The sequence below is a fragment of the Colobus angolensis genome, unplaced genomic scaffold (genome assembly GCF_000951035.1).
Source record: "Colobus angolensis palliatus isolate OR3802 unplaced genomic scaffold, Cang.pa_1.0 Scaffold153, whole genome shotgun sequence".
Classification (NCBI taxonomy): Eukaryota; Metazoa; Chordata; class Mammalia; order Primates; family Cercopithecidae; genus Colobus; species Colobus angolensis.
This window is the reverse complement of record NW_012114633.1, coordinates 7,630,550-7,651,199: the sequence shown is the minus strand read 5'-3', so window position 1 is coordinate 7,651,199 and position 20,650 is coordinate 7,630,550. Positions and strand designations below refer to the sequence as shown.

The window sequence follows — 20,650 nt, the reverse complement described above, 5'->3', positions numbered from 1 at the left end:
AATTAGGTTCTGAGGAAAAAAACTGTGTTGCTCTTAGCTGCCACACCCAGAAGTTGGCCATTGCAAGTAGGTAATGATTTGTAACAAATACAATTTTGGACAAAACAAATATAGAGTTCTTCACCTGGCTGGGCCAACCTTCCTTCTTTGTGACAAATTATAATCTAGGGGTTAAAGTACTACTGCTATTGCAGTCTATTACTATCTTTTCTGGAGTTGCCGCACTTTTATTTTAGTCAACTTGATATTGCAACACAACTCCTTAATGTCCTAAAAGTAAAACATAGCATAACATTAAATGTTTTGTCTAAAGATATTTTAGAATAATTATATGGCACCTCTGGATATCACTGGAGACATGGTAGGATGCATCGCTAAACCTGGAAATTATTTCTTTGCCCCAAGCTTTCCAACTTCTTAGAGTTCATAACCATCCAACCAAGGCAGACATCAGCATTTGACTTAGAGGATTGAATTTTGGGGTGCTATTATCTTAACTTACTGGCTAAAATTAAGATTCTACAGGTAAGAAATAAATATTTGAGGAAAATATAATTTCTTTTTTTTAATCTAGATTTTTCTTTAGTGAGTTGCTCAAAGGGTAAAATATATATGTAAATAATAATTACAAATACATCAAATTTTCTATCTTTTCTTTAATCCATGCTAAAATTACGATGTTTTCTTTTTTAAGTTTTTAGTGAAGAAGAGATGTCTGCTGTTTCTACATGGTCAAGGAAAAAATATGAATCAAAACAGCTCCTAAGAAACATATACAATGATTCTTCAATTTATCAATGTTGTGAACATCTCACTGAGTCAGTACTTTACCATTTAACTTCAAGCATTTCTGATGGCACCAAAAAGGGTAGAGAAAAAGAGAAAGCATGGGAAATTCAAGAAACAACATTTAGCAAGATTATTTTAATTCATTCTCAAGTGTTTGAGAGCAGGTCAATTTCCATTGGAGAACTTGCTTTATGTATTTCTGAAATCATTATTAAAATTCTTTTTAATAATAAAATTATACAGGCTGACATTGCACAGAAAATGGTTTCCATACCAACAAAATACATTTACTGTCCAGGAATAGTTTCTGGTGGCTTTGATGACCTCTTTCAGGATCTCTTAGTAGGAGTGATTCATGTACTGTCCAAAGAAATAGAAATAGATGATCACTTTGAAAGCAATGAAAGAAACAAATCATTTTCTATGCATAGAAATAATAGTGTATCTGTTTGCAACAAAATCAATAGACAGGAAGGCCCCAGAGACTGGCAACTCTCTACTCAACAAATTGATCAACCTTTTCAAAAAAATAAATTAAGTTATCTTACATGTAAGTTAAACAGCCTGGTTAGTAACCTAAAAACAAGTGACTCCAAAGAAGTAGTCAATAAAGTTTTTAATATTGTTTCAGATTTATTTTCACCAGATGAATGCCTAGACAGGGGTATGGATTCTGGTAAACTACAAAGAACATTTTTCTACTCCTCAAATAATGAACAACCTACTAGCATACTTAGCAATAACTTACAGCTCTCCTCAAAATCAGTTTTTCTTCTCAATGTTGTATGTGAGAAACTTATCAGAATACTTTTGGAAGAATGCACAAGCACTGCTTTTCTTGATAAAGGATCTGTTTCAGAGGAAACCTCAGAAGAAAAATGTCAACTTTTTAAAATGCTTCAAAGTATAGAAGATAGAAAATCTGATTATCATAAGGGAGGAATGGACCATGAATGCCTTCAAGTAGATTACATGTCAGAACTTTTGGAGAATGTGGCAGAAATTGATCAAGACTTATTGTCATCAGACTGTATGCTTACTATCATTTCCCACAGCTTGGTTAAATCATTGATGGACAAGTTATCTCACAGTATACAACAAGCTCCAGAAAGTCTACCTTTTGCACATGAGTATTTGAACTATAGAACAAGAGAAATACAGTCCAGTTTCACAAAAGCAAGAAAGCCAGAATTAATAGAATTAGGACAAAATGAAAGTTCTTTAGGACTTGGTAGCTATGACAGTAATTCTTTGACAGTATCCATGAATAATCCCAGTGTGGTTAGCTCCAAAATACAAGCACCATTTGATAAGCATTGTGCAGTAAAATCCTCTTCTGTGTCACCTCTTGAAAAACAGAGAACAAAGGAAATGGATAAGGTAGCCATTCATAATAAGCTACATCAGGAAGGTATATATGCTGGTGTTTATTCAGCCACATTTTTGGAAGGAATAATTTCAGAATTGTTTTTTAATCTCTCTATGTCATTGTGGGGCAAAAATAAAAACATCACTGTGTCCCAGCTCAATGAGATGAATACATTACTTGTCAACAGTGTAGTGAATGAATTTAATAACGCTCAAGTCACCGTTCTACGGAATGCTGAAGAAAGGCTGTGTTTTCCACAAGTTCATACAGAAACAGTTAGCAAAATTGTTGACTCAGTTTATTATGATGTTTTACAGCAGTATGAATTAAAAATGGTCTATGGTAATAATCTGGTGTACGACAATGCCTCAGTAGCAGAACAAATAACAAATGGCATATTGTTAGAGATTTTAGACTACAAACTGCCATCTTGCTTCAGAGAATATCTCATACCCCATTCATATTACCCTCTCAAACCTGAAATTATATTGCAAAAGCTTCAAAGTAACCTAACAGAATTTACTTCTCTACCCAGGTCTTCATCAGACTATAGTACCATGTTATCACATTCATTTTTAGAAGATGTCATAAGAAGGCTTTTATCTCAGCTAATTCCTCCACCCATTACGTGTTCCTCTTTAGGAAAAAAATATTTAATGAGTTCTGATTTTAATGAAATGTCCACTTGTATAATAGATAAGGTTATGTCAGCCATTTCAAAACATAAAATCTGTTTCACTATATATGATAGTCAATATCTATATACTGGAAAAAACCTCCAAAAGATGGTGGATTCTGTTTATTGTAATATTTTACAAATGTCTGACTCTCTTCTTTCAATACAAAAAAGTATAGTGAGCCGAAGCCCAATTATGGTTGACCAAATAGCCAGCTGTATCATCCAAGAGATTATCGAAAATCATCTTCAACCATTTTTGAGTGGAGAGGTTTTATGTCATCCAAGGACTCCACTGGATCCAGTGTCTACTATTGTTAAACAGGTTCTGAGTGAAGTGATAGAATCACACAGACCTCAGAAGCAATCACCCTTAGATATTCACCCTGATTCATTTGTAAGGGAGATTGATGCCAGACTTTTGTCAAAGATTTTCAGCCCAAAACATAACACTGAAATTGAGTTGAAAAACATGACCCAAAGAATAGTAAACTCCATAAATAAGCATTTCAATAAAGCTAAAATTCACATTCTTTATGATGACAAAGAACAGTCTTTCTCTTCTTTCAATACAGATATTGTGGATGAACTTGTCACCACAGTTTATAGAAATGCTTTAAAGCAGCATGGGCTAGACTTTGCTGTTGATAAAGAGTCTGAAGATACTGGCATTTTTGTGGAAAATATTACCAATTTAATTGTAGCAGCTATTTCAGATTACCTTCTTCATCCACTGTTTTCTGGGGATTTGTCACCTTCTACCTATTCTAATTCAGTGGCTGAGAATATTGCTCAGGACATCCTTAGTAACATCAGTAAATCTACTGAGCCAAGCCAGAGTGTACCTCTATATAACACCTTGCTGCCATACACATTTTTAGAAGATATGATCAGAGTACTGTTATCTAAATTATTTTCTTCTGCATCTAGCCTGGTTCTAAACAGAGAAACCCAAAAAGATATATCAAGAGTGAATTTCAATGACATTGCTTCAAACCTAATTAGTGATATTAGGATGAAAATTTCCCAACATGAAATTCGATTTTCAAAAGAGGAAGAAGAAACCAAGTTTATTTATTCAGAAGATGATATTCAGCACCTTGTTGATTCAGTATTTGAAAATGTTGTGCAAACCTCTGGTTCTCAAGAATCAGCTGTGCAAAATATCATAAGCAGTAATGATGTTCTTATTGATAGAATAGCAGGTTTCATCATTAAACATATCTGTCAAAAACATCTTCAGCCATTTGTGAATGGAAAATCATTATCTTCATCAGACACATATTTTGATGGTGAGAGAAAGAAGTTATTTTATACCAGTGTTTACTCGTCAACATTCTTGGAAGATGTAATCTCTGGGGTTTTAAGAAAAATATTCCACAGGGTAGTAGGCATTGTACAAACAAAATCCATAAGAGATTCAGAAGATGAACTGTTTGAGAAAGCTGAAGAACTCATACATTTGATTATAGGGGAATTCTCAAAAGCCCAAGTTAGCATTATAGATAATACTGAGGAAAGATTGTGTTTACCTCCAGTGGAGAGGGATGTAGTCAAAACAATTGTTGACATGGTGTATAGCAAAGTTTTGCAAGAATATGAAATGGAAGTAGTGCCCAATAAAGATTTTCTAAATGACACAAAGACATTGGCTGCAAGAATAACTAATATCATCCTGGCTGAAATTTTTGATTTCCAAATTCATCCAGATCTTATAGCAAATCTACCTTTTAAGTCACATTCCAAACTCAGTGCAAATGTTTTAATAAAAAGAGTTCAATATGATATAAGTAAATCAAGATTCAAAAGACAAGCTTCAACAATGTATACCACTATGTTATCACATAGTCATTTGGAAAAAATAGTTACTCAGCTTACATCTCAGATCAGTCCATTGAACACCAGTGCAGAACAGTCAGATACTACTAAATCAGACTTAAGCAATACAGTGATAAAACTGATAAATGAAATTATGTCAATAATTTCAAAACATGAAATATGTATTATTAAATATGGGAATAAAAAACAGAGTATGATTTCAGCAAAAGATATCCAGTCTATGGTGGATTCCATTTATGCTGATCTTTCTCATTCAAATATATACCAGTCCATTACAAAAGACAAGAAGAGCATAAGTGACATACCTGTTTCAAAAATAGCAAGTTTTATAATAAAAGAAATCTTTAACCATCATATTCAATCATTTTTATCTGAAGATAAAACTCTCCTTTTGGCTGCAGTTGATCAAACTTATAATTCAAAAGCAATAGATCCTAAACAAAGAGAATTATCTTTTATTGTCAACTCATCTATCTTTTTGGAGGAAGTAATTTCTGAGCTCTTATGCAAAATTCTTTATGCATTTTCACGTAATATGTTGTTTACTGAAAACCCAGATAGAGCAAAACGAAAACTTACCAGGATTGTTACAACATTGGTAAATTCAATTATTCAGGAGTTCACCACATCAGAGATTTTAGTTGCAGATAACTTTGATGAAAATTTGTGTTTCTCAGAAAGATACAGAGAAATGGTTCAAAAAATAGTCAACTCAGTATATGGAAAAGTATTAGATCAATATAAGTCTCTGATTCAAATACATAGGGTTATACAAAGTGACACAATATGTTTTGGTAGGAAAATATATTATTTGCTATTGGAAGAAATATATGATTATCAAGTGCAGTCATTAGTTGCAGGAGAATTAGAGTCTTCTTCTTATTCATACCCCCAAGCTAATAATATCATCAGAAATGTGCTTAACATAATCACAAAGGATAGCCATGCTTTGCCATCATATATTACTGTGTTGCCTCGTTCTCTTTTAGAAGATATGATTTACAGGCTTCTAGCACATGTCAACCCTTCAACTCACACTGAAAATGAACTAAAGGAGAAAGAGTTTCCACCAGATGATGAATTTGTGAACATAGCTTCAAAATTGACTGATGAAATTATAAAAGAAATTTCTGAACATGAGATTCGACTTTCCATGGCAGAGGATAATGCAGAAAGTATGAAGTTAGAACCTACTGAAAATTTGGTTGACTCCATATGTAGTAATATTTTGAAAACATCTGAATTCCAAGCTGAAGTACAAAAAGATGCAGACAAAAAAGGACGCTCATTTCTCAATAAATTAGCTGGTTTTATTATGAAAGAAATTGTGTATCATCATTTACATCCATTTTTACATGGTGAAGAATCATCTTTCAGTGACTTATCTGATTATGACCATGTCTCCAAACTTGCTAAATCTGGTAAAGAAAAGACACAGCCTTCTCTATATTCAGCTACATTTTTGGAAGACATAATCGTTGACCTAGTTCACAAATTTTGTTCTCTCCCCATTATTACTGAAGATTCTAAGAAAAATGAAATGACAGACCTAGATATTACGGGCTTGGCTCTAAAACTTGCAAATTCTCTGATAAGGGAATTTATGAAAAATGAAATTAAAGTTTTGCCAAATGCTGAAAAAATATTTTCTTTTCCAGCAATTGATAAAGAGACAGTTAATAAAATATCCTATTTTGTATATGATCAGTTCATAGAAAAACGCACATCTAATGATATTCAAAAAGGTGATGAAAGTAACATTGCTATAGGGATGATTGCTGCTCTAACCCAGAAGGCAATGTCTGCATTCAAGATTCAACCACTTTTTTCAGGAGACTGGTCTTCCACCTTCTTTTCATTTCTAAATCCAGATAATATCACCCAAAGGGTTCAACACCTACTACAAAACACCCTTACACAAATAAGCAGATGTGCAAAAGAGAACCAACTTTCTTTACCAGATCAATCAAATAAAGATACTTCTTCCACCTCAGACTGCAGAAACATGATGAGCACTTTGGAAATAAATAGAGGCACAGTGAGTAGAAAGAAAAGTTTTAAAACCAAGTACACATCAATGAAAAAAGGTGACATCCAAAATCCAGTACTTAGCTCTATAAATGCAATTATGAAAAGCAGCATGATTAACCTGACATCAGGGTTGGCTACAGGTGTGACAAATGAAAAGAAAGTGGATGAAAATAAAGTGGGAATTTGTACTCAGAAACACAGTGAGACTGCATCAAAAGTTACTTCTTCAACTACCACTGTGAAAAGTAAAGATACTCAGGAGCTAAATTTGAGTGAAACATTTAATAAAGAAATTGAGAAGGAAATAAATTTAATTCCAAGAGATAAAAAAGGGAAAGATCATGAGGTACACACACATTTTTCATTAATAATTGATGATACAGAATATGAGAAGGAAGTACTTGAGTCAGATTCTGAAATAGGCTATAAGAAGAAGATTGACAACGCAAGAGAAAGATCATTCAAAAAAGATGACAAGCTCTTTCAGTTACCCTCCTTGAAGTCCAAGAGAAATCTAGGGACTAAAACAGAGACTTTGGAAATAAGAACTCAAACATCAATCAGTGAGGGGAGAAGAGACTCTCCAACACAAACAGGTAGGGATGAGGAACACCACTCAGATTATGAAGATGTTCAAAATGTCATTGAAAATATTTATGAAGATGTTTTAGAACTATCTTCTTCTCCAGAACCAGCATATTATTCAAAACTCAGTTACAACCGAAGCCCCCCAGGTGATAATGTATTAAATGTAATTCAAGAGATTGGCAGGGATTCAGCACAGTCTGTTACAACAAAAACATTATCCTCCTCAACTAACAAAAATGTCCCTGCCAAAGAAAAAGAAGAGGAAGAGAGAGAAAAAGAGAAAGTAAGAGAGGAGATTAAAAGTGAACCCAGTAAACCAGATGATTCTCAAAACCAACCAGAGAGTAAACCTGGAATTTTTCCCGCTAAGTTTTTAGAAGATGTTATTACTGAGATGGTTAAAAAATTGATCTTTTCTTCTATACCAGAAACACAAATACAAGATAGATGTCAAAAAGTTAGTGATAAGCAAAATCAAGCTAAACTCTATGACACTGCTATGAAACTCATCAATTCACTGTTAAAGGAGTTTTCAGCTGCTCAAATTAAGGTTTTCAGGCCAGATAAGGGAAATCAGTTCCCTGTGGGTAAAGTGTCTTCAGTTCCTCAAGTACCTCCCAGGTATAAAGAGACAACTACAGATGAAACACCATCCAGCATTAAGATAAAATCTGCAGATAAAATGCCACCTATGCATAAAATGACAAGAAAACATTCTTCAGATAAGATACCATCAACTGACAAAACATTGGTCAACAAAGTTGTTCACTCTTCTGTTTGTAATATTTTAAATGAATATGGATCTCAAGACTCTATTTGTAAGAATATAAACAGTAATGGAGAAAATTTAGCAAGAAGACTAACTGGTGCAGTCATAAATGAAATTTTCCAACATCAGGTTAACTTGATATTTTGTGATGAGGTTTCAGTTTCAGCATGTTTGCCTCTGGAATCTAAGGATGTTGTTAAAGAGGTCCAAAAGTTGGCCCAAACAGCCAGCAAAGAATGTCAAACTTCATCACCATATACAATAATGTTACCTCATAAATTTTTAGAGAATGTGATTTCTGCTCTTTTATCCAAAATTTTCTCAACAATATCCAGCACTAAAACAAAAGAACCTGAGGACAATTTGTTCACAGAACTAAATTTCCTTCAAGTGAAGTTAGTAAGTGCAGTTGCAACAGAGATCTCCCAAGATAAATATATGACTATACAATATGTAGAATCCTTACAATCTGATGATGATGAAATTATTCAATTAGTGGTTCAGTCTGTTTATAATAATCTCTTGCCACAGTTTGGATCACAAGAGATTATACAAAATTGTGTTACCAGTGGATGCAAAATCCTTTCAGAAAACATAGTTGACTTGGTTCTACAAGAAGTGGCTAGCAATCAGTTGCAGAGTTATTTTTGTGGAGAGCTAACTCCACATCAGTGTGTGGAAGTTGAAAACATTGTTGAAAAGATCCTTAAAGATGTTTTCGAAACTACTGATGTGCCCCTACCTAAACCATCACATGCTCATAAGCTGTCTTACAACATAATAGAAGAAATTGCTGTGAAATTTTTATCAAAGCTTTTATCTATATTTCCAAAAGTGCATAAAGAAAGAACCAAATCTCTAGAAACTGATATGCAAAAAATAACTTCAAAAGTACTAAATTCAGTCCAAGAATTTATCTCCAAAAGTAAGATTAAACTTGTACCACCCACCAAGAAATCACCTACTGTGCCTGTAGCTGATAATGCAACTATTGAAAACATAGTTAATTATATTTATACCAGTGTTTTAAAGCACTCTGGCTCTTATACTTCTATATTTAAAGACTTAATGGGTAAAAGCAATGTCCTCTCTGATACAATAGGCTTTTTAATGGTGAATGCAATTTCCAATTCTGAATTTCAACCTCAAGTAGAGGAAGAAGTATCAAATTCAGAATTAGTTCTGGAAGCTGTCAAAATTATGGAAAAAGTGATCAAAATTATTGATAAACTTAAGTCTAAGGAAAAGCCTTCACCCAGAAAAGGTTTGACATTAGATGCCAAACTTTTAGAAGAGGTGTTGGCCTTGTTCTTGGCTAAACTAGTAAGGTTGCCAGGTTCCTCAAGCAAAGATGAAAAGAACTTATCAAAGCCTGAGTTAAATAAAATTGCATCTCAACTATCAAAATCGGTAACAACTGAAATTTCCAGAAATAGCATTAGTCTAATAACTTCTGATCCTGAAGAGCACTGTTTAAATCCAGAAAGTACAGAAATGATTTATCAGGTTGTTGATTCTGTTTATAGCAACATACTGCAACAATCAGGAACCAACAAAGAGCTTTATTATGATATAAAAGATACAAACACAGCCTTTCCTAAAAAAGTGGCTAGTTTAATTATTGATGGAGTTTCAAGTTTTCCATTAGATACAATTAGCTCAACAATTTCAAATGCTGATCTCTCTGGAGAGCTAGACATTAATAGAATTGTTCGAAAGGCCCAAGAACATGCTTTTAATGTGATTCCTGAATTAGAGCAAGAAAAGTTAGATCAAAATTTATCTGAAGAGGAATATCCAATTAAAATAGTTCCACATGTTGGAAAAAAACCAGTCAAAATAGATCCAAAAATTATTTCAGAACACTTAGCAGTTATTTCTATAAAAACTCAACCTCTCGAGAAGCTTAAGCAGGAGTGTTTGCAAGTAACTGGACGTAGCATAGCAGAACTGAGAAGAGCATCAATAAGTGGGAGAAATTACTCCTCAGCAGCACTTAATTTAGAAAAGAGAAAGAGAGAAAGACGTCCCTCATTGGATAAGACTGGAAGACTGGATGTAAAACCATTAGAGGTAAGTGCAAAAGCAATGGCATGAAAATGAGTGAATAGTGAAACATGGTTCTTCTGTGATTTTTTTCCTCAAATAAGTATATGAAAATGCATTTATTGTTGTTGCTGTTGCTCAGCCCAATAGGAGAATTGGTTGCATCAGTTCATCCATACAGTCATATTATTCACTAGGATTTGTCATGTTAGTTCTGTGGCTCACTCAAAGTCTCATACCAGTTTTCCTAAGACAATCCTTTTGAATTTTTCTTTTTAAGAATGAGATTATAAGCACATACCCTTCACAGTAAAACCAGACTGAAAGAAGTTATAATTGTCATTTAAATATTTAAAAGCAGGAAACTTGTGTAGTTCCTTAGTTCGTTATGGATATGTAAAGGTGTTCAAGCAGGTCAGTTAAAAGAATATCAGGATATATGGAACAGTCTAAAATAGTTTTAATTTTCAAATTTAAAGCACCAGAGTAGTACTCATTTTCTTTTAGTAACATTCATCAGCAGACATTAGACTGCAGACTCTTAGATTACATTTGTTCTATTTTCCTTCAATTATATTAGCCTTTCCCATTTGCTCTGGCCTCTCAAGATGTATCCATTTTCTTTCCACTTACACACTTGTATTTTCTAAACCCAGCTGTAGTATTGCTGCTATTTTTATAAGCCTCTCTCCTATTGCTCTAGACCTAACTCTGTCCTGTCACCCCATATGCAGTCCCCAAATATTTTAACTGGGAATTTAAAATGCCAAAAATAATGTCCTTATTACAAGGAAACTACCACTGAGGACAAAAGATTTGTCTCGCCAACAGAAAGGTTGCACTGATCCGTCAGACATTTTGATTGTTATTAAAATCCCTTTAACTGATGGTATGCATTTGTGAGAGTGCTGAGTATGCTTAGGCACATAGTCCATAGCCTGGACAATTACCAAAGTTTTATAGAACCATGCTTCCTGGAGCATAAGCTTAGAGTAAATGTTTTCAGCACTCTTCTGCAACCCACTAAACTGAATCTCAAGTCTAGTAAATATGTTAATTAATGCTTTAAGTTTTCACACCCTGATATAGTTTGATATTTATCCCTGCCCAAATCTCGTGTTGGATTGTAATCTCCAATGCTGGAGGTGGATCCTCGTGGAAGGTGTCTGGGTCATGGGGACAGACCTTTCATGGCTTGATGCTGTCTTTGCAGCAGTGAGTTCTTGCAAGATCTGGTCATTTAAAAGTGTGTGGCACCCCCCTGCACCCTGCCCAACACATACACATTATTTTCCTCCTGCCTTCACCATGTGATGTGTCTGCTCTTATTTTGCTTTCAATCATGATTGGAAGCTTCCTCAGGCCTTCCCAAAAACAGATGCCACTATGCTTCCTGTAAAGCATACAGAACCATGAGCCAGTTAAACCTCTTTTTTTAAATAAATTACCTACTCTCAGGAATTTCTTTATAGCAGTGGAAGAATGGCCTAACACAGAAAATTGGTACCAAGGAGTGGGCCGTTACTGTAAAAAATACCTGCAAATGTGGAAGCACCTTTGGAACTGGTTAACAGACAATGGACAATGAAGTTCAGGCTGATGAGGTCTCAAATGGAAATGAGGAATTTACTGGAAACTAGAGCAAAAGTCACTTTTGTTATGCCTTAGCAAAAAACTTGGGTGCACTGTGTCCATGCCCTAGAGTTCTGTGGAGTTTGAACATGTGAGTGATGACCTAGGATAGCTGGCAGAAGAAATTTCTCATAAATGAAACATTCAAGATGTGATCTGGCTGCTTCTAACAGCCTATTCTCAGATGCAGGAGGAAAGAAATGACTTAAATTTGGAATTTATATTTAAAAGGGAAGCAGAGCATAAAAGTTTGGAAAATTGGCTGAGCGTGGTGGCTCACACGCGTAATCCCAGCCCTTTGGGAGGCCGAGGTGGGTGGGGCACTTGAGATCAGGAGTTTGAGACGAGTCTGGCCAACATGATCTCCAACTCCATCTCCACTAAAAATACAAAAATTACCTGTGCATCATGGCACACACTTGTAGTCCCAGCTACTTCGGAGGCTGAGGCATAAGAATCACTTGAACCTGGGAGGCAGAGGTTGCAGTGAGCCGAGATCATGCCACTGCACTCTCGCTGGACTCCAGTGAGACTCCACCTCAAAAAAAAAAAAATCAGCCTGGCCATGTGACAGAGAAAAAAAAAGGTTTTTTGTTTGTTTGTTTGTTTTTTGAGAGAGAAATTCAAGATGGCTGTAAAACTACCAGTTGTTAGAGAAATTTCCAAAACTGAAAGAGAGCTAAGTGCTAATATTCAAGACAATGGAGAAAAGACTTCAAAGGCATTTCAGAGACCCTCACTGCAATCTGTTTGATTTCAGTTCCAGAGGCCTAGCAGGGAAGAATGGTTTCATGGGCTCTGCAACCTCAGAACAACATTCCTCACATCCCCACAGCTACTTTTCTAGCTGTGGCTCAAAGGGGCCCACTTACAGCTTGGGCTGCAAGCCATAGCCTTGGTGGTTTCTATGTGGTGTTAAGCCTATAAGCACACAGAATCCAAGAGTAAATGAGGCTTCTCAGCCTCTGCCTAGATTTCAGAGGGTGTGCAGAAAAACCTGCATGCCCAGGCAGAAGCCTGCTGCAGGAGTGGAGCCCTTACAGAGAACTTCTACCAGGGCGTGCAGAGGAGGCATGTTAAGGCTGGAGATCCCACACAGAGTCTCCACTGGGGCACTGCTTCGTGCAGTTGTTGGAAGTGAGTCTGCATTCTGCAGACCTCAGAGTGGTAGATCCACTGGCATCCTGCACCCTCAGCGTGGAAAAGCCTCAGGCACTCAGCAACCTCTAAGGGTATCCAACAGTGCTGCAAAAACCACGGGGGCAGGACTGCCCAAGGCCTTGAGAGCCCCACCCCTTCTATCACTGTGCCCTACATGTGGGACATATAGTCTAAGGAAATTATTTTGGAGCTTTAAAATATAATGATTGCACTACTGGGTTTTGGACTTGCATGAGGCCTGTAGCCCCTTCTATCAGGCCAATTTCTCCCTTTTCAAACATGAATGTTTGCCCAATGCCTATACCCCCATTGTATCCTAAAAATAAGCCATCCTAAAAATAAAACAATAAAGAAGAAGACATGGGGAACTCAGTTAAGGCATGTGATTGGCACCAATCTGGCTACCAATGTTATCTATCTTCAACAAAAGGACACAGCAGTGAAGAGAAAGAAAGATAGGTTAGAAACCCTAGACTCTTGTTAGTTCTGCCTCAAGACTTAATTCTCTGTTTTAAGGTACCATAGATTCTTAACACACCAGATGTATGCATACTAAAACCATTTGTAGTAACATATCCCAAAGCCATATAAAATGATTTTGGATTTTCTAAACCACTGTTTTCCTCCAATAGCACAGATAATCAAAATTGATTTTTAAAAATGTTTTAAAGAGGTTCTTCTGGTATTTTGTTTCTATGGATATTCCTTTGAGGCACCATTATCTGAAAAACTGGTTTATGATATTACAAAGGGAGGTTGAGAGCTAATATTATTAACTTAATTTTGAGATTCTGTGGAGTGGTCAAAAGCTAGAGAAATGGGGAAATTCTGTCATTTAATTATAATTGTCTTTGATCTGTCTTTAACATCGATAGTGGAAACTGAGATTTAACTGAGGAAGTGAGAAGAAATGAAGATTTATATTTTGAAGAATCTTTTGGAAAATATGTCCAAAAGATAAAAAGTGGAGGAATAGGGAGTAAAAATTTTAAAACCATTATTTGGGTTATTCATTACTTTTGAAAATCAAGATCAGTGAATATGTTACCCTTTTTTTCTTGAAAATATGTATATTTAGATTTCTCTATAATTCCTTACTTAGGATTTTGGAAAATAGGTTATCCTGTCTACTTCTGTCACAAAACTTTCAAGATAAATGATAAAGAGGAAGTAATTTAATTAATTATGCTAGACCTTGCTCTGACTTTTGGAAAGTTATATTAGATTAAGGTATGTAATAAATACCTTAATAAAAAAAATAGCATGCCAACAAATATGTTTTGTTATGTGTCTTTATTTCTTTTAAAAATATTGCTAATATATAATTAAGCAATATTTGAAGATATTACTTAAATCAAAACTAGAAATTATAAGAAAATAGCTACATCATAATCGAACTATAGGAAAGTGATTTATGAATTTATTTTTAATATTTGCTATACTTTTAATTTCAGGCCGTTGCCAGAAATTCATTTCAGAATATAAGAAAGCCTGATATTACAAAGGTGGAGCTCTTAAGAGATGTTCAAAGTAAAAATGATCTTATTGTTCGATTAGTAGCTCATGATATTGATCAAGTGTATTTGGAAAATTACATAAAAGAGGAACCAGATTCTGATGAAGACGAAGTTGTTTTAGGAGAGATTTTTGCAAAAGAAGAAGGCATTGAAGTATTTGAAGATCAAGTGAAAGAAGTCAAGAAGCCAGTACAAAGCAAAGTTTCTCCTAAGTCAACACTAAGCACCAGCAGCCTGAAAAAATTCTTGTCACTAAGTAAATGTTGTCAGACCACAGCCAGTGCAAATATTGAAAGTACTGAAGCAATCTCAAATCAGGTAATAGAATCCAAGGAGATGCATGTTAAAAGAGCTGTTGCTGAGCTTGACATGGCCACACCAAAGACAATGCCTGAAACAGCCTCTTCATCTTGGAAGGAAAAACCCCAGTGTAAGGTAAGTGAGAAGCATAACTGTTAGTGACTAGAAAGGAGAGACAGCTTCACAAATCTGGTCCAAGAATGTACCTTGATTAGTCAGAAAATAATGCTAAAATGAATTCAATCTCAAGCCTGGTGATATTTACAAAGTAAGGGAAATTATTACCAGATGCAGCTATGAAACTCAACTGTGGGAAAGCAGATAATAGGGGGAAAAACAGATTAATTAGAACCCCAAAGAAAAGAGAAAATGGAAACCAGTTAAGAAAAATGTAAGTTAATTATTAAAAACAGTTGGTTTCCACCCTTTTGTATTTTGGTTGGTAAACACTCATTGAACATTTTGTGTGGAGAGCCCAATGCTACTAAAATAGCACCAGAAGACTGGCTGAGGTAGGAGGAAGAAAATAAGATGCATGGAAATTCAGATTGTTTGGGTTTGAATCTTGACTCTTAGTAGCTAGGTGACCTTTTGGTAAGTTATATAACCAACTTATCCAACTTTAACAAGTTGATTCATGTATTTTAAATATCACCCTTACAATTAGCCCATAAACTCTGCTATCAGCATGGTGAACATCTCTTGTTGCTGGCTCCAAACTCTCAAATGATGGTCTGAGTCTCAGTGACCTTTTAAGTTTGGTCCTGCAGTACAATCTACATTTTAATGGAAAAATGTTTCAGAGATTAGTTGAAAGATGGATGAGCCCTGTAATTCTAATTAATTTTAGAATTAAGTTTAATTAATTTCATCTCCTGGGTACATGAAATTCTATACCATAACATGTTTTTGGAGAATGTACAACTTTTGATTTTCTGATGAGGCCATTCTCTTGATTATCCATTTGGTGTGATTCTAAGGTTAACACAAAAGCTTAGATGAACCACAGAAAATAACATAAATATAACTCTGCTCAATTCAGGAGCACACATGACTTTGCAACAAATACCTCAAAGTATGTGCTAAGATGATTGACCTGGCAAGTTACCTAATTGACCAGAGTTGTATCTGTGTTCTTCCTCTTTTTGAACTCAGTAATATATGACTTAAAATATTTTTAAAGTTTAGAAGAAAATTTCACTCTTTAAACATTGTTTAAACATAGGTTTATGTTTAAAATTTGTTCAAAATCTAATGTCATAATTTAGGTAATCTTCACTGAACTATTTCAAGCTAATTATATTGGAAGTCACCTTTTAATTAGAATTATAGGGCTCACCCATCTTTTAACTAATCTCTGGAACTTTTTCCCATTAAAATGTAGATTATACTGCAAAAAATGCCATAAGGTAAGAAAGTATATTTCAAACTCCATTTAGTGTAATAGCTAATTTGTCCTTTTCCAGAAAGAAGAAAAGAATCTTGTTACTGAACCAACACATTACTTCATACACAGAATTATGAGTTCATCTTCATACAACCAAGAAGATCTCATTTCATCTACTGGGTATATGAAATTAAAGCAGTACAAATATAGAAATCTGATAAAGTAGAGCTTATGAGTAGAATGGGGCCCCTGGCAAAACTGTAATTGAGCAAGTATTTAGCTTCAGACCTTCCCCTACTTCTTCCCTTCCCTGGCACCCTACTGTGAATAATTCCAAAGCCACTTCTTGCTATCTGCTCCTCCATTTTTAGATACCTGGCCTCTATGTCCTAGTTTGGAAACCAGTTTCTAGTATATCAGTGTCTTATATAAAGTATTTGCTAATGTATTAGGGTATTTTCTAACCTGAGAGAGAGATAATGGCCTAGAAATGAAATATGCAGTATGACTACAAAAGTGTTCATGCTTAGCTCTCTTAAGAAAGCTATTGTCATTGCCTATAAGAAAAATCCAAAGGAATGAGAAAGAAATATAAGTTTTAGCATTCAGAGATAAATCGTAGAAAGTACTGGAGTTTGACATGGCTCTTTAAGAATGGATAGCATTTACACAAGTGAAAGACAATCCAAGTTTGGATGACACTAGAGGCAAAGTATGGACTGTAAAAGTGACAGGGGACAGAGAGGAACAAAGTGTACTACAGACTTGAAATCTCACAACTCTATCAAGAATAGTGAAAATATCTAAATTTGTGCTTGCATTTATAAAAGTATACACAACTTGGAAGAGATAACTTTTTTTTTATCTGGGGAGAAGTACTCATGTTATACACAGAAAAATCTAATGACTTTTCTTTTCACTTAGCATGCTGGAATTGTATTATTATTATTATTATTTTTTTGACATGGCCTTATTTTGGGACATCTGTTTTTGGCCCACCATTGTCTCTTTTCTCCTGCATAATAAGTTATTTTTAACATATATAGCTAGAAATGTTGGAACCTCTCTATTGGTTATTTTAGTGAAGTAAAAAACAGGCATAAATAATACTAAATAAAAATGATTTTAGAGCAAGATAATACCAGGAAGCTCAAGGTTCTGATTTCCCCATGGAAACAAAACATAAGCAACTACAATCTGACTAACACAACTTTATGACAGCTCTGGACAACAGTCTGCAGCAACCAAATGAATACTCAATCAAGAAAAAGCTGGCTGCTCATGGTGGCTTATGCCTGTAATCCCACCACTTTGGGAGGCTGTGGCATGAAGATTGCTTGAGGCCAGGAGTTTGAAGCCAGGTTGGGCAACATAGCAAGACCCTAACTCTACTAAAATAAAATAAAATAATAAAAAATTAGCTGGCATGGTCATATGCACCTAGTCCTAGCTACTCAGGAGGCTGAGGTGATAGAATTGCTTGAGCTCATGAGTTCAAAGTTACAGTGAGCTATGATTTTGCCACTGCACTTTAGCCTAGGCAACAGAGCGAGACTGTGACACAGAGAGAGAGAAGACAAAAGAAAGAGAAAGAAAAGAGAGATAAAGGAAAAAGAGTATAAGAGAGAGAGGAGAGAGAAACAAAAGAAAGAAGGAAAGCAAAAAATGAAAGAAAGGTAAGGAAGGGAGGGAGAGAGGGGTGAAGAAAGAGAAGGAGGAACGGAGAGCGAAAGGGAAAAAACACATTCAAAATACTTTAAAAAAATCTGTGAAGTTTAACTTGCTCTAGGATCCAACTTCCTCCCAGCATATTGTAACACAGTCAAGAGAAAGAAGCCCAATTTACAGTTTCCTCCTTTTGGTGGAAAGAGCAGAATAGATCTTGTTCTGACCTATCTATGGGCTTTCTTAAGAAGTTATTTTTGTTTCACCTGACTAGGAACTCAGATAGGCAATGGTGTCATAGTTTGGTGCTAAGCCTGAAAACCACAGAAAGTAGTGGATAGGTGCCATAATGCATGAAAACTACAGAGGGACTGCAGAACCATAAACACCTTGGGCAAGAAATTATGGGAAGAGAGAGATACAACAGAATATCTAAGTTCCTAAGAAGGAGCAGGAAGTGACTCTTTGGGAAATTAAATCATTTACAAGCAGCCCAGAAAAACTGAGTTTGGGGATGCACAAATACAGACTTGAAAACTACAATCTCAGAAAAGATCTGAAAAAAACCTAAATCTTTACTTTGGACTGTTTCCAAGGCTTAAAGTCTCATTAATTAGTAAATATTTTCCACATCAATCAGCAAAAGCTAGAAGAGGTGGCTTCTTTATTATTTCAAGTACTCATATTTGAACAAAAGATTACTAAGCATACAAAAAATGGAGAAATTCAAATGGAAAGAATAAAATACCCAGAAACTGTTCCTGAAGAAGCATATCAGTTAGACCTACATGGCAAAGACTTCAAGACAACTATACTAAATATGTTCAAGAATTGTAGGTAGACAAAGAACTAAGGAAATTAGTAAAAATATGTATGAAGAAAATTAAAATATTAATAGGAAAATTATAAAAAAGAACCAGACAGTAATTCTGGTTTTGGTAGTGCATTAGGGTAACTACAGTTAACAACAATTTATTGTATATTCTAAAATAATTAAAAGAGAGGAATTGGACTATTCCTAACACATAACACAAACAACAATAAATGTCTGAGGTGACGGATACCCCAATTACCCTGACTTAATCATTGCACATTGTATACCTGTATCAAAACATCACATGTAACCCATAAACATGTGCAAGTATTATGTACTCATAAAAATTAAAAATTAATTCTGGAGCTGAAAAATATAATAACTGAATTGAAAAATTCATTGGAGAAGTTCAACAGCAAACTTGGACAGACAGAAGAAACAATCAGTGAACTTGAATGCAAGTCATTTGAAGTTGCCAAGTCTAAAGACCAAAAGGAAAAATGATTGAAAAAAAAAGTAAGCAATTCCTAAGGACTTTTGAAACACCATCAAGCAGAACAATATACACATTATGTAAATTCCAGAAGAAGACATTGAGAAAGAAACAGAGAGATGATTTGAGGAAACAAGGGCTGAAACTTCCTAAATTTGAAGAAAGACATACATACACAAATAAAAGAAGCTTAACAAACAACAAGCAGAATAAACACAAAAATATCATATCAAGACACATAATAATCAAACTGTCAGAAGACAACCTTTAAAGTAGACAAAGGAAAGTGATTCATCATGTACAAATAACCCTCATAATACTATTAGTGATTTTCTCATTAGTAATCTTACAGGTCAAGAGGCAGTGAGATGATATACTTAAAGGGATGAAGAGAAAAAACATACTGTCAAACAAGAATTCTACATCCAGCAAAAAATGTTCTTCAAAAATGAGGAGAAATTAAGACATTCCAAGACAAGGAAAAGTGGAGGGAGTTCATTAACACTAGACCTACCTGACAAGAAATGCTAAAGAAAGTTCTTCAAGTTAAAAAGATAAATGAAATGATGCTAGACAGTAACTCAGAGTCATATGAAACTATGTAATTTTTAACAAGTGTAAATATATGAACAAATATAAAAAATAGTATTATCATAATTTAGCTCATGCATCCACTTTTTATTTTCTAAAGAATTTAAAAGAAAAATACATAAAACAGATTATAAGTTTATGCTAATGGGTACAGAATATAAAAAGGTATAATTTTGGGACCTCAATAACATAAAGTGGGTAGGGGGCAAATGTGTTAAAAAGTAGAGTTTTTGTATGCAATTAAATTTACTTGGTATCAATTAAAAATTAGAATCATAATTTTAGGATGTTACACATAATCTTTGTAATAACCACAAAGAAAATATTCCTAAAATATACATAAAAGAAAATGAGAACTGAATTAAAATGTGTCACTAAAAAGTTCAACTAAATACAAAGGAAGACAGTAATGGAAGAAATGAAGGATAAAACAACTGTAAGATGCAGAAAACAACAAAATGACAAAAGAATGTTATTCTCTATTACTGATTACTTAAAGTATAAATGCGTTAAACACTGTAATCAAAAGAGATAGAATGACAAAATGGATTTTAAAAACAGACTCTAACTGTATGTTATTCATAAGATATTCACTTTAGGTCTAAGAATACATGTAAGTTGAAAGTGAAAGAACTGAAAAATATACCCCATGCAAATAGAAACCAAAAGAGAGGGAAGAAAAGGACATTGTATGTTGATAACAGCATCAATTTACCAGGAAGAGATAATAATTAAAAACATATACAAATGGTCTCCAGCTTAGTGAAAATTTGACTTACAATTTTTTAACTTTATGACAGTGTGAAAGCAATACATATTCAGTACCATATTCAATATATTATATGATAGTTTTAATACTTTGTGTTAGATGATCTTGCCAAACTGTAGGCTAATGTATGTGTTCTGAGCACATTTAAGGTAGGTTAGGCTAAGTTATGATGTTTGGTAGCTTAGATGTGTTAAATGCATATTCAATGTATGAT

General features: G+C 34.5%; 1 protein-coding gene across 1 annotated transcript in view; it reads left to right on the top strand.

The window, feature by feature from the left end:
• The window catches only part of FSIP2 (fibrous sheath interacting protein 2), a 96,254-nt gene that overhangs the window by 62,278 nt on the left and 13,326 nt on the right, over positions 1 to 20,650 (top strand). Inside the window, exons 16-18 of the mRNA XM_011936506.1 lie at positions 695 to 10,134; positions 14,355 to 14,852; positions 16,184 to 16,284. Coding sequence (XP_011791896.1) covers positions 695 to 10,134; positions 14,355 to 14,852; positions 16,184 to 16,284 — 10,039 coding nt within the window. The remainder of the gene's footprint in view (positions 1 to 694; positions 10,135 to 14,354; positions 14,853 to 16,183; positions 16,285 to 20,650) is intronic.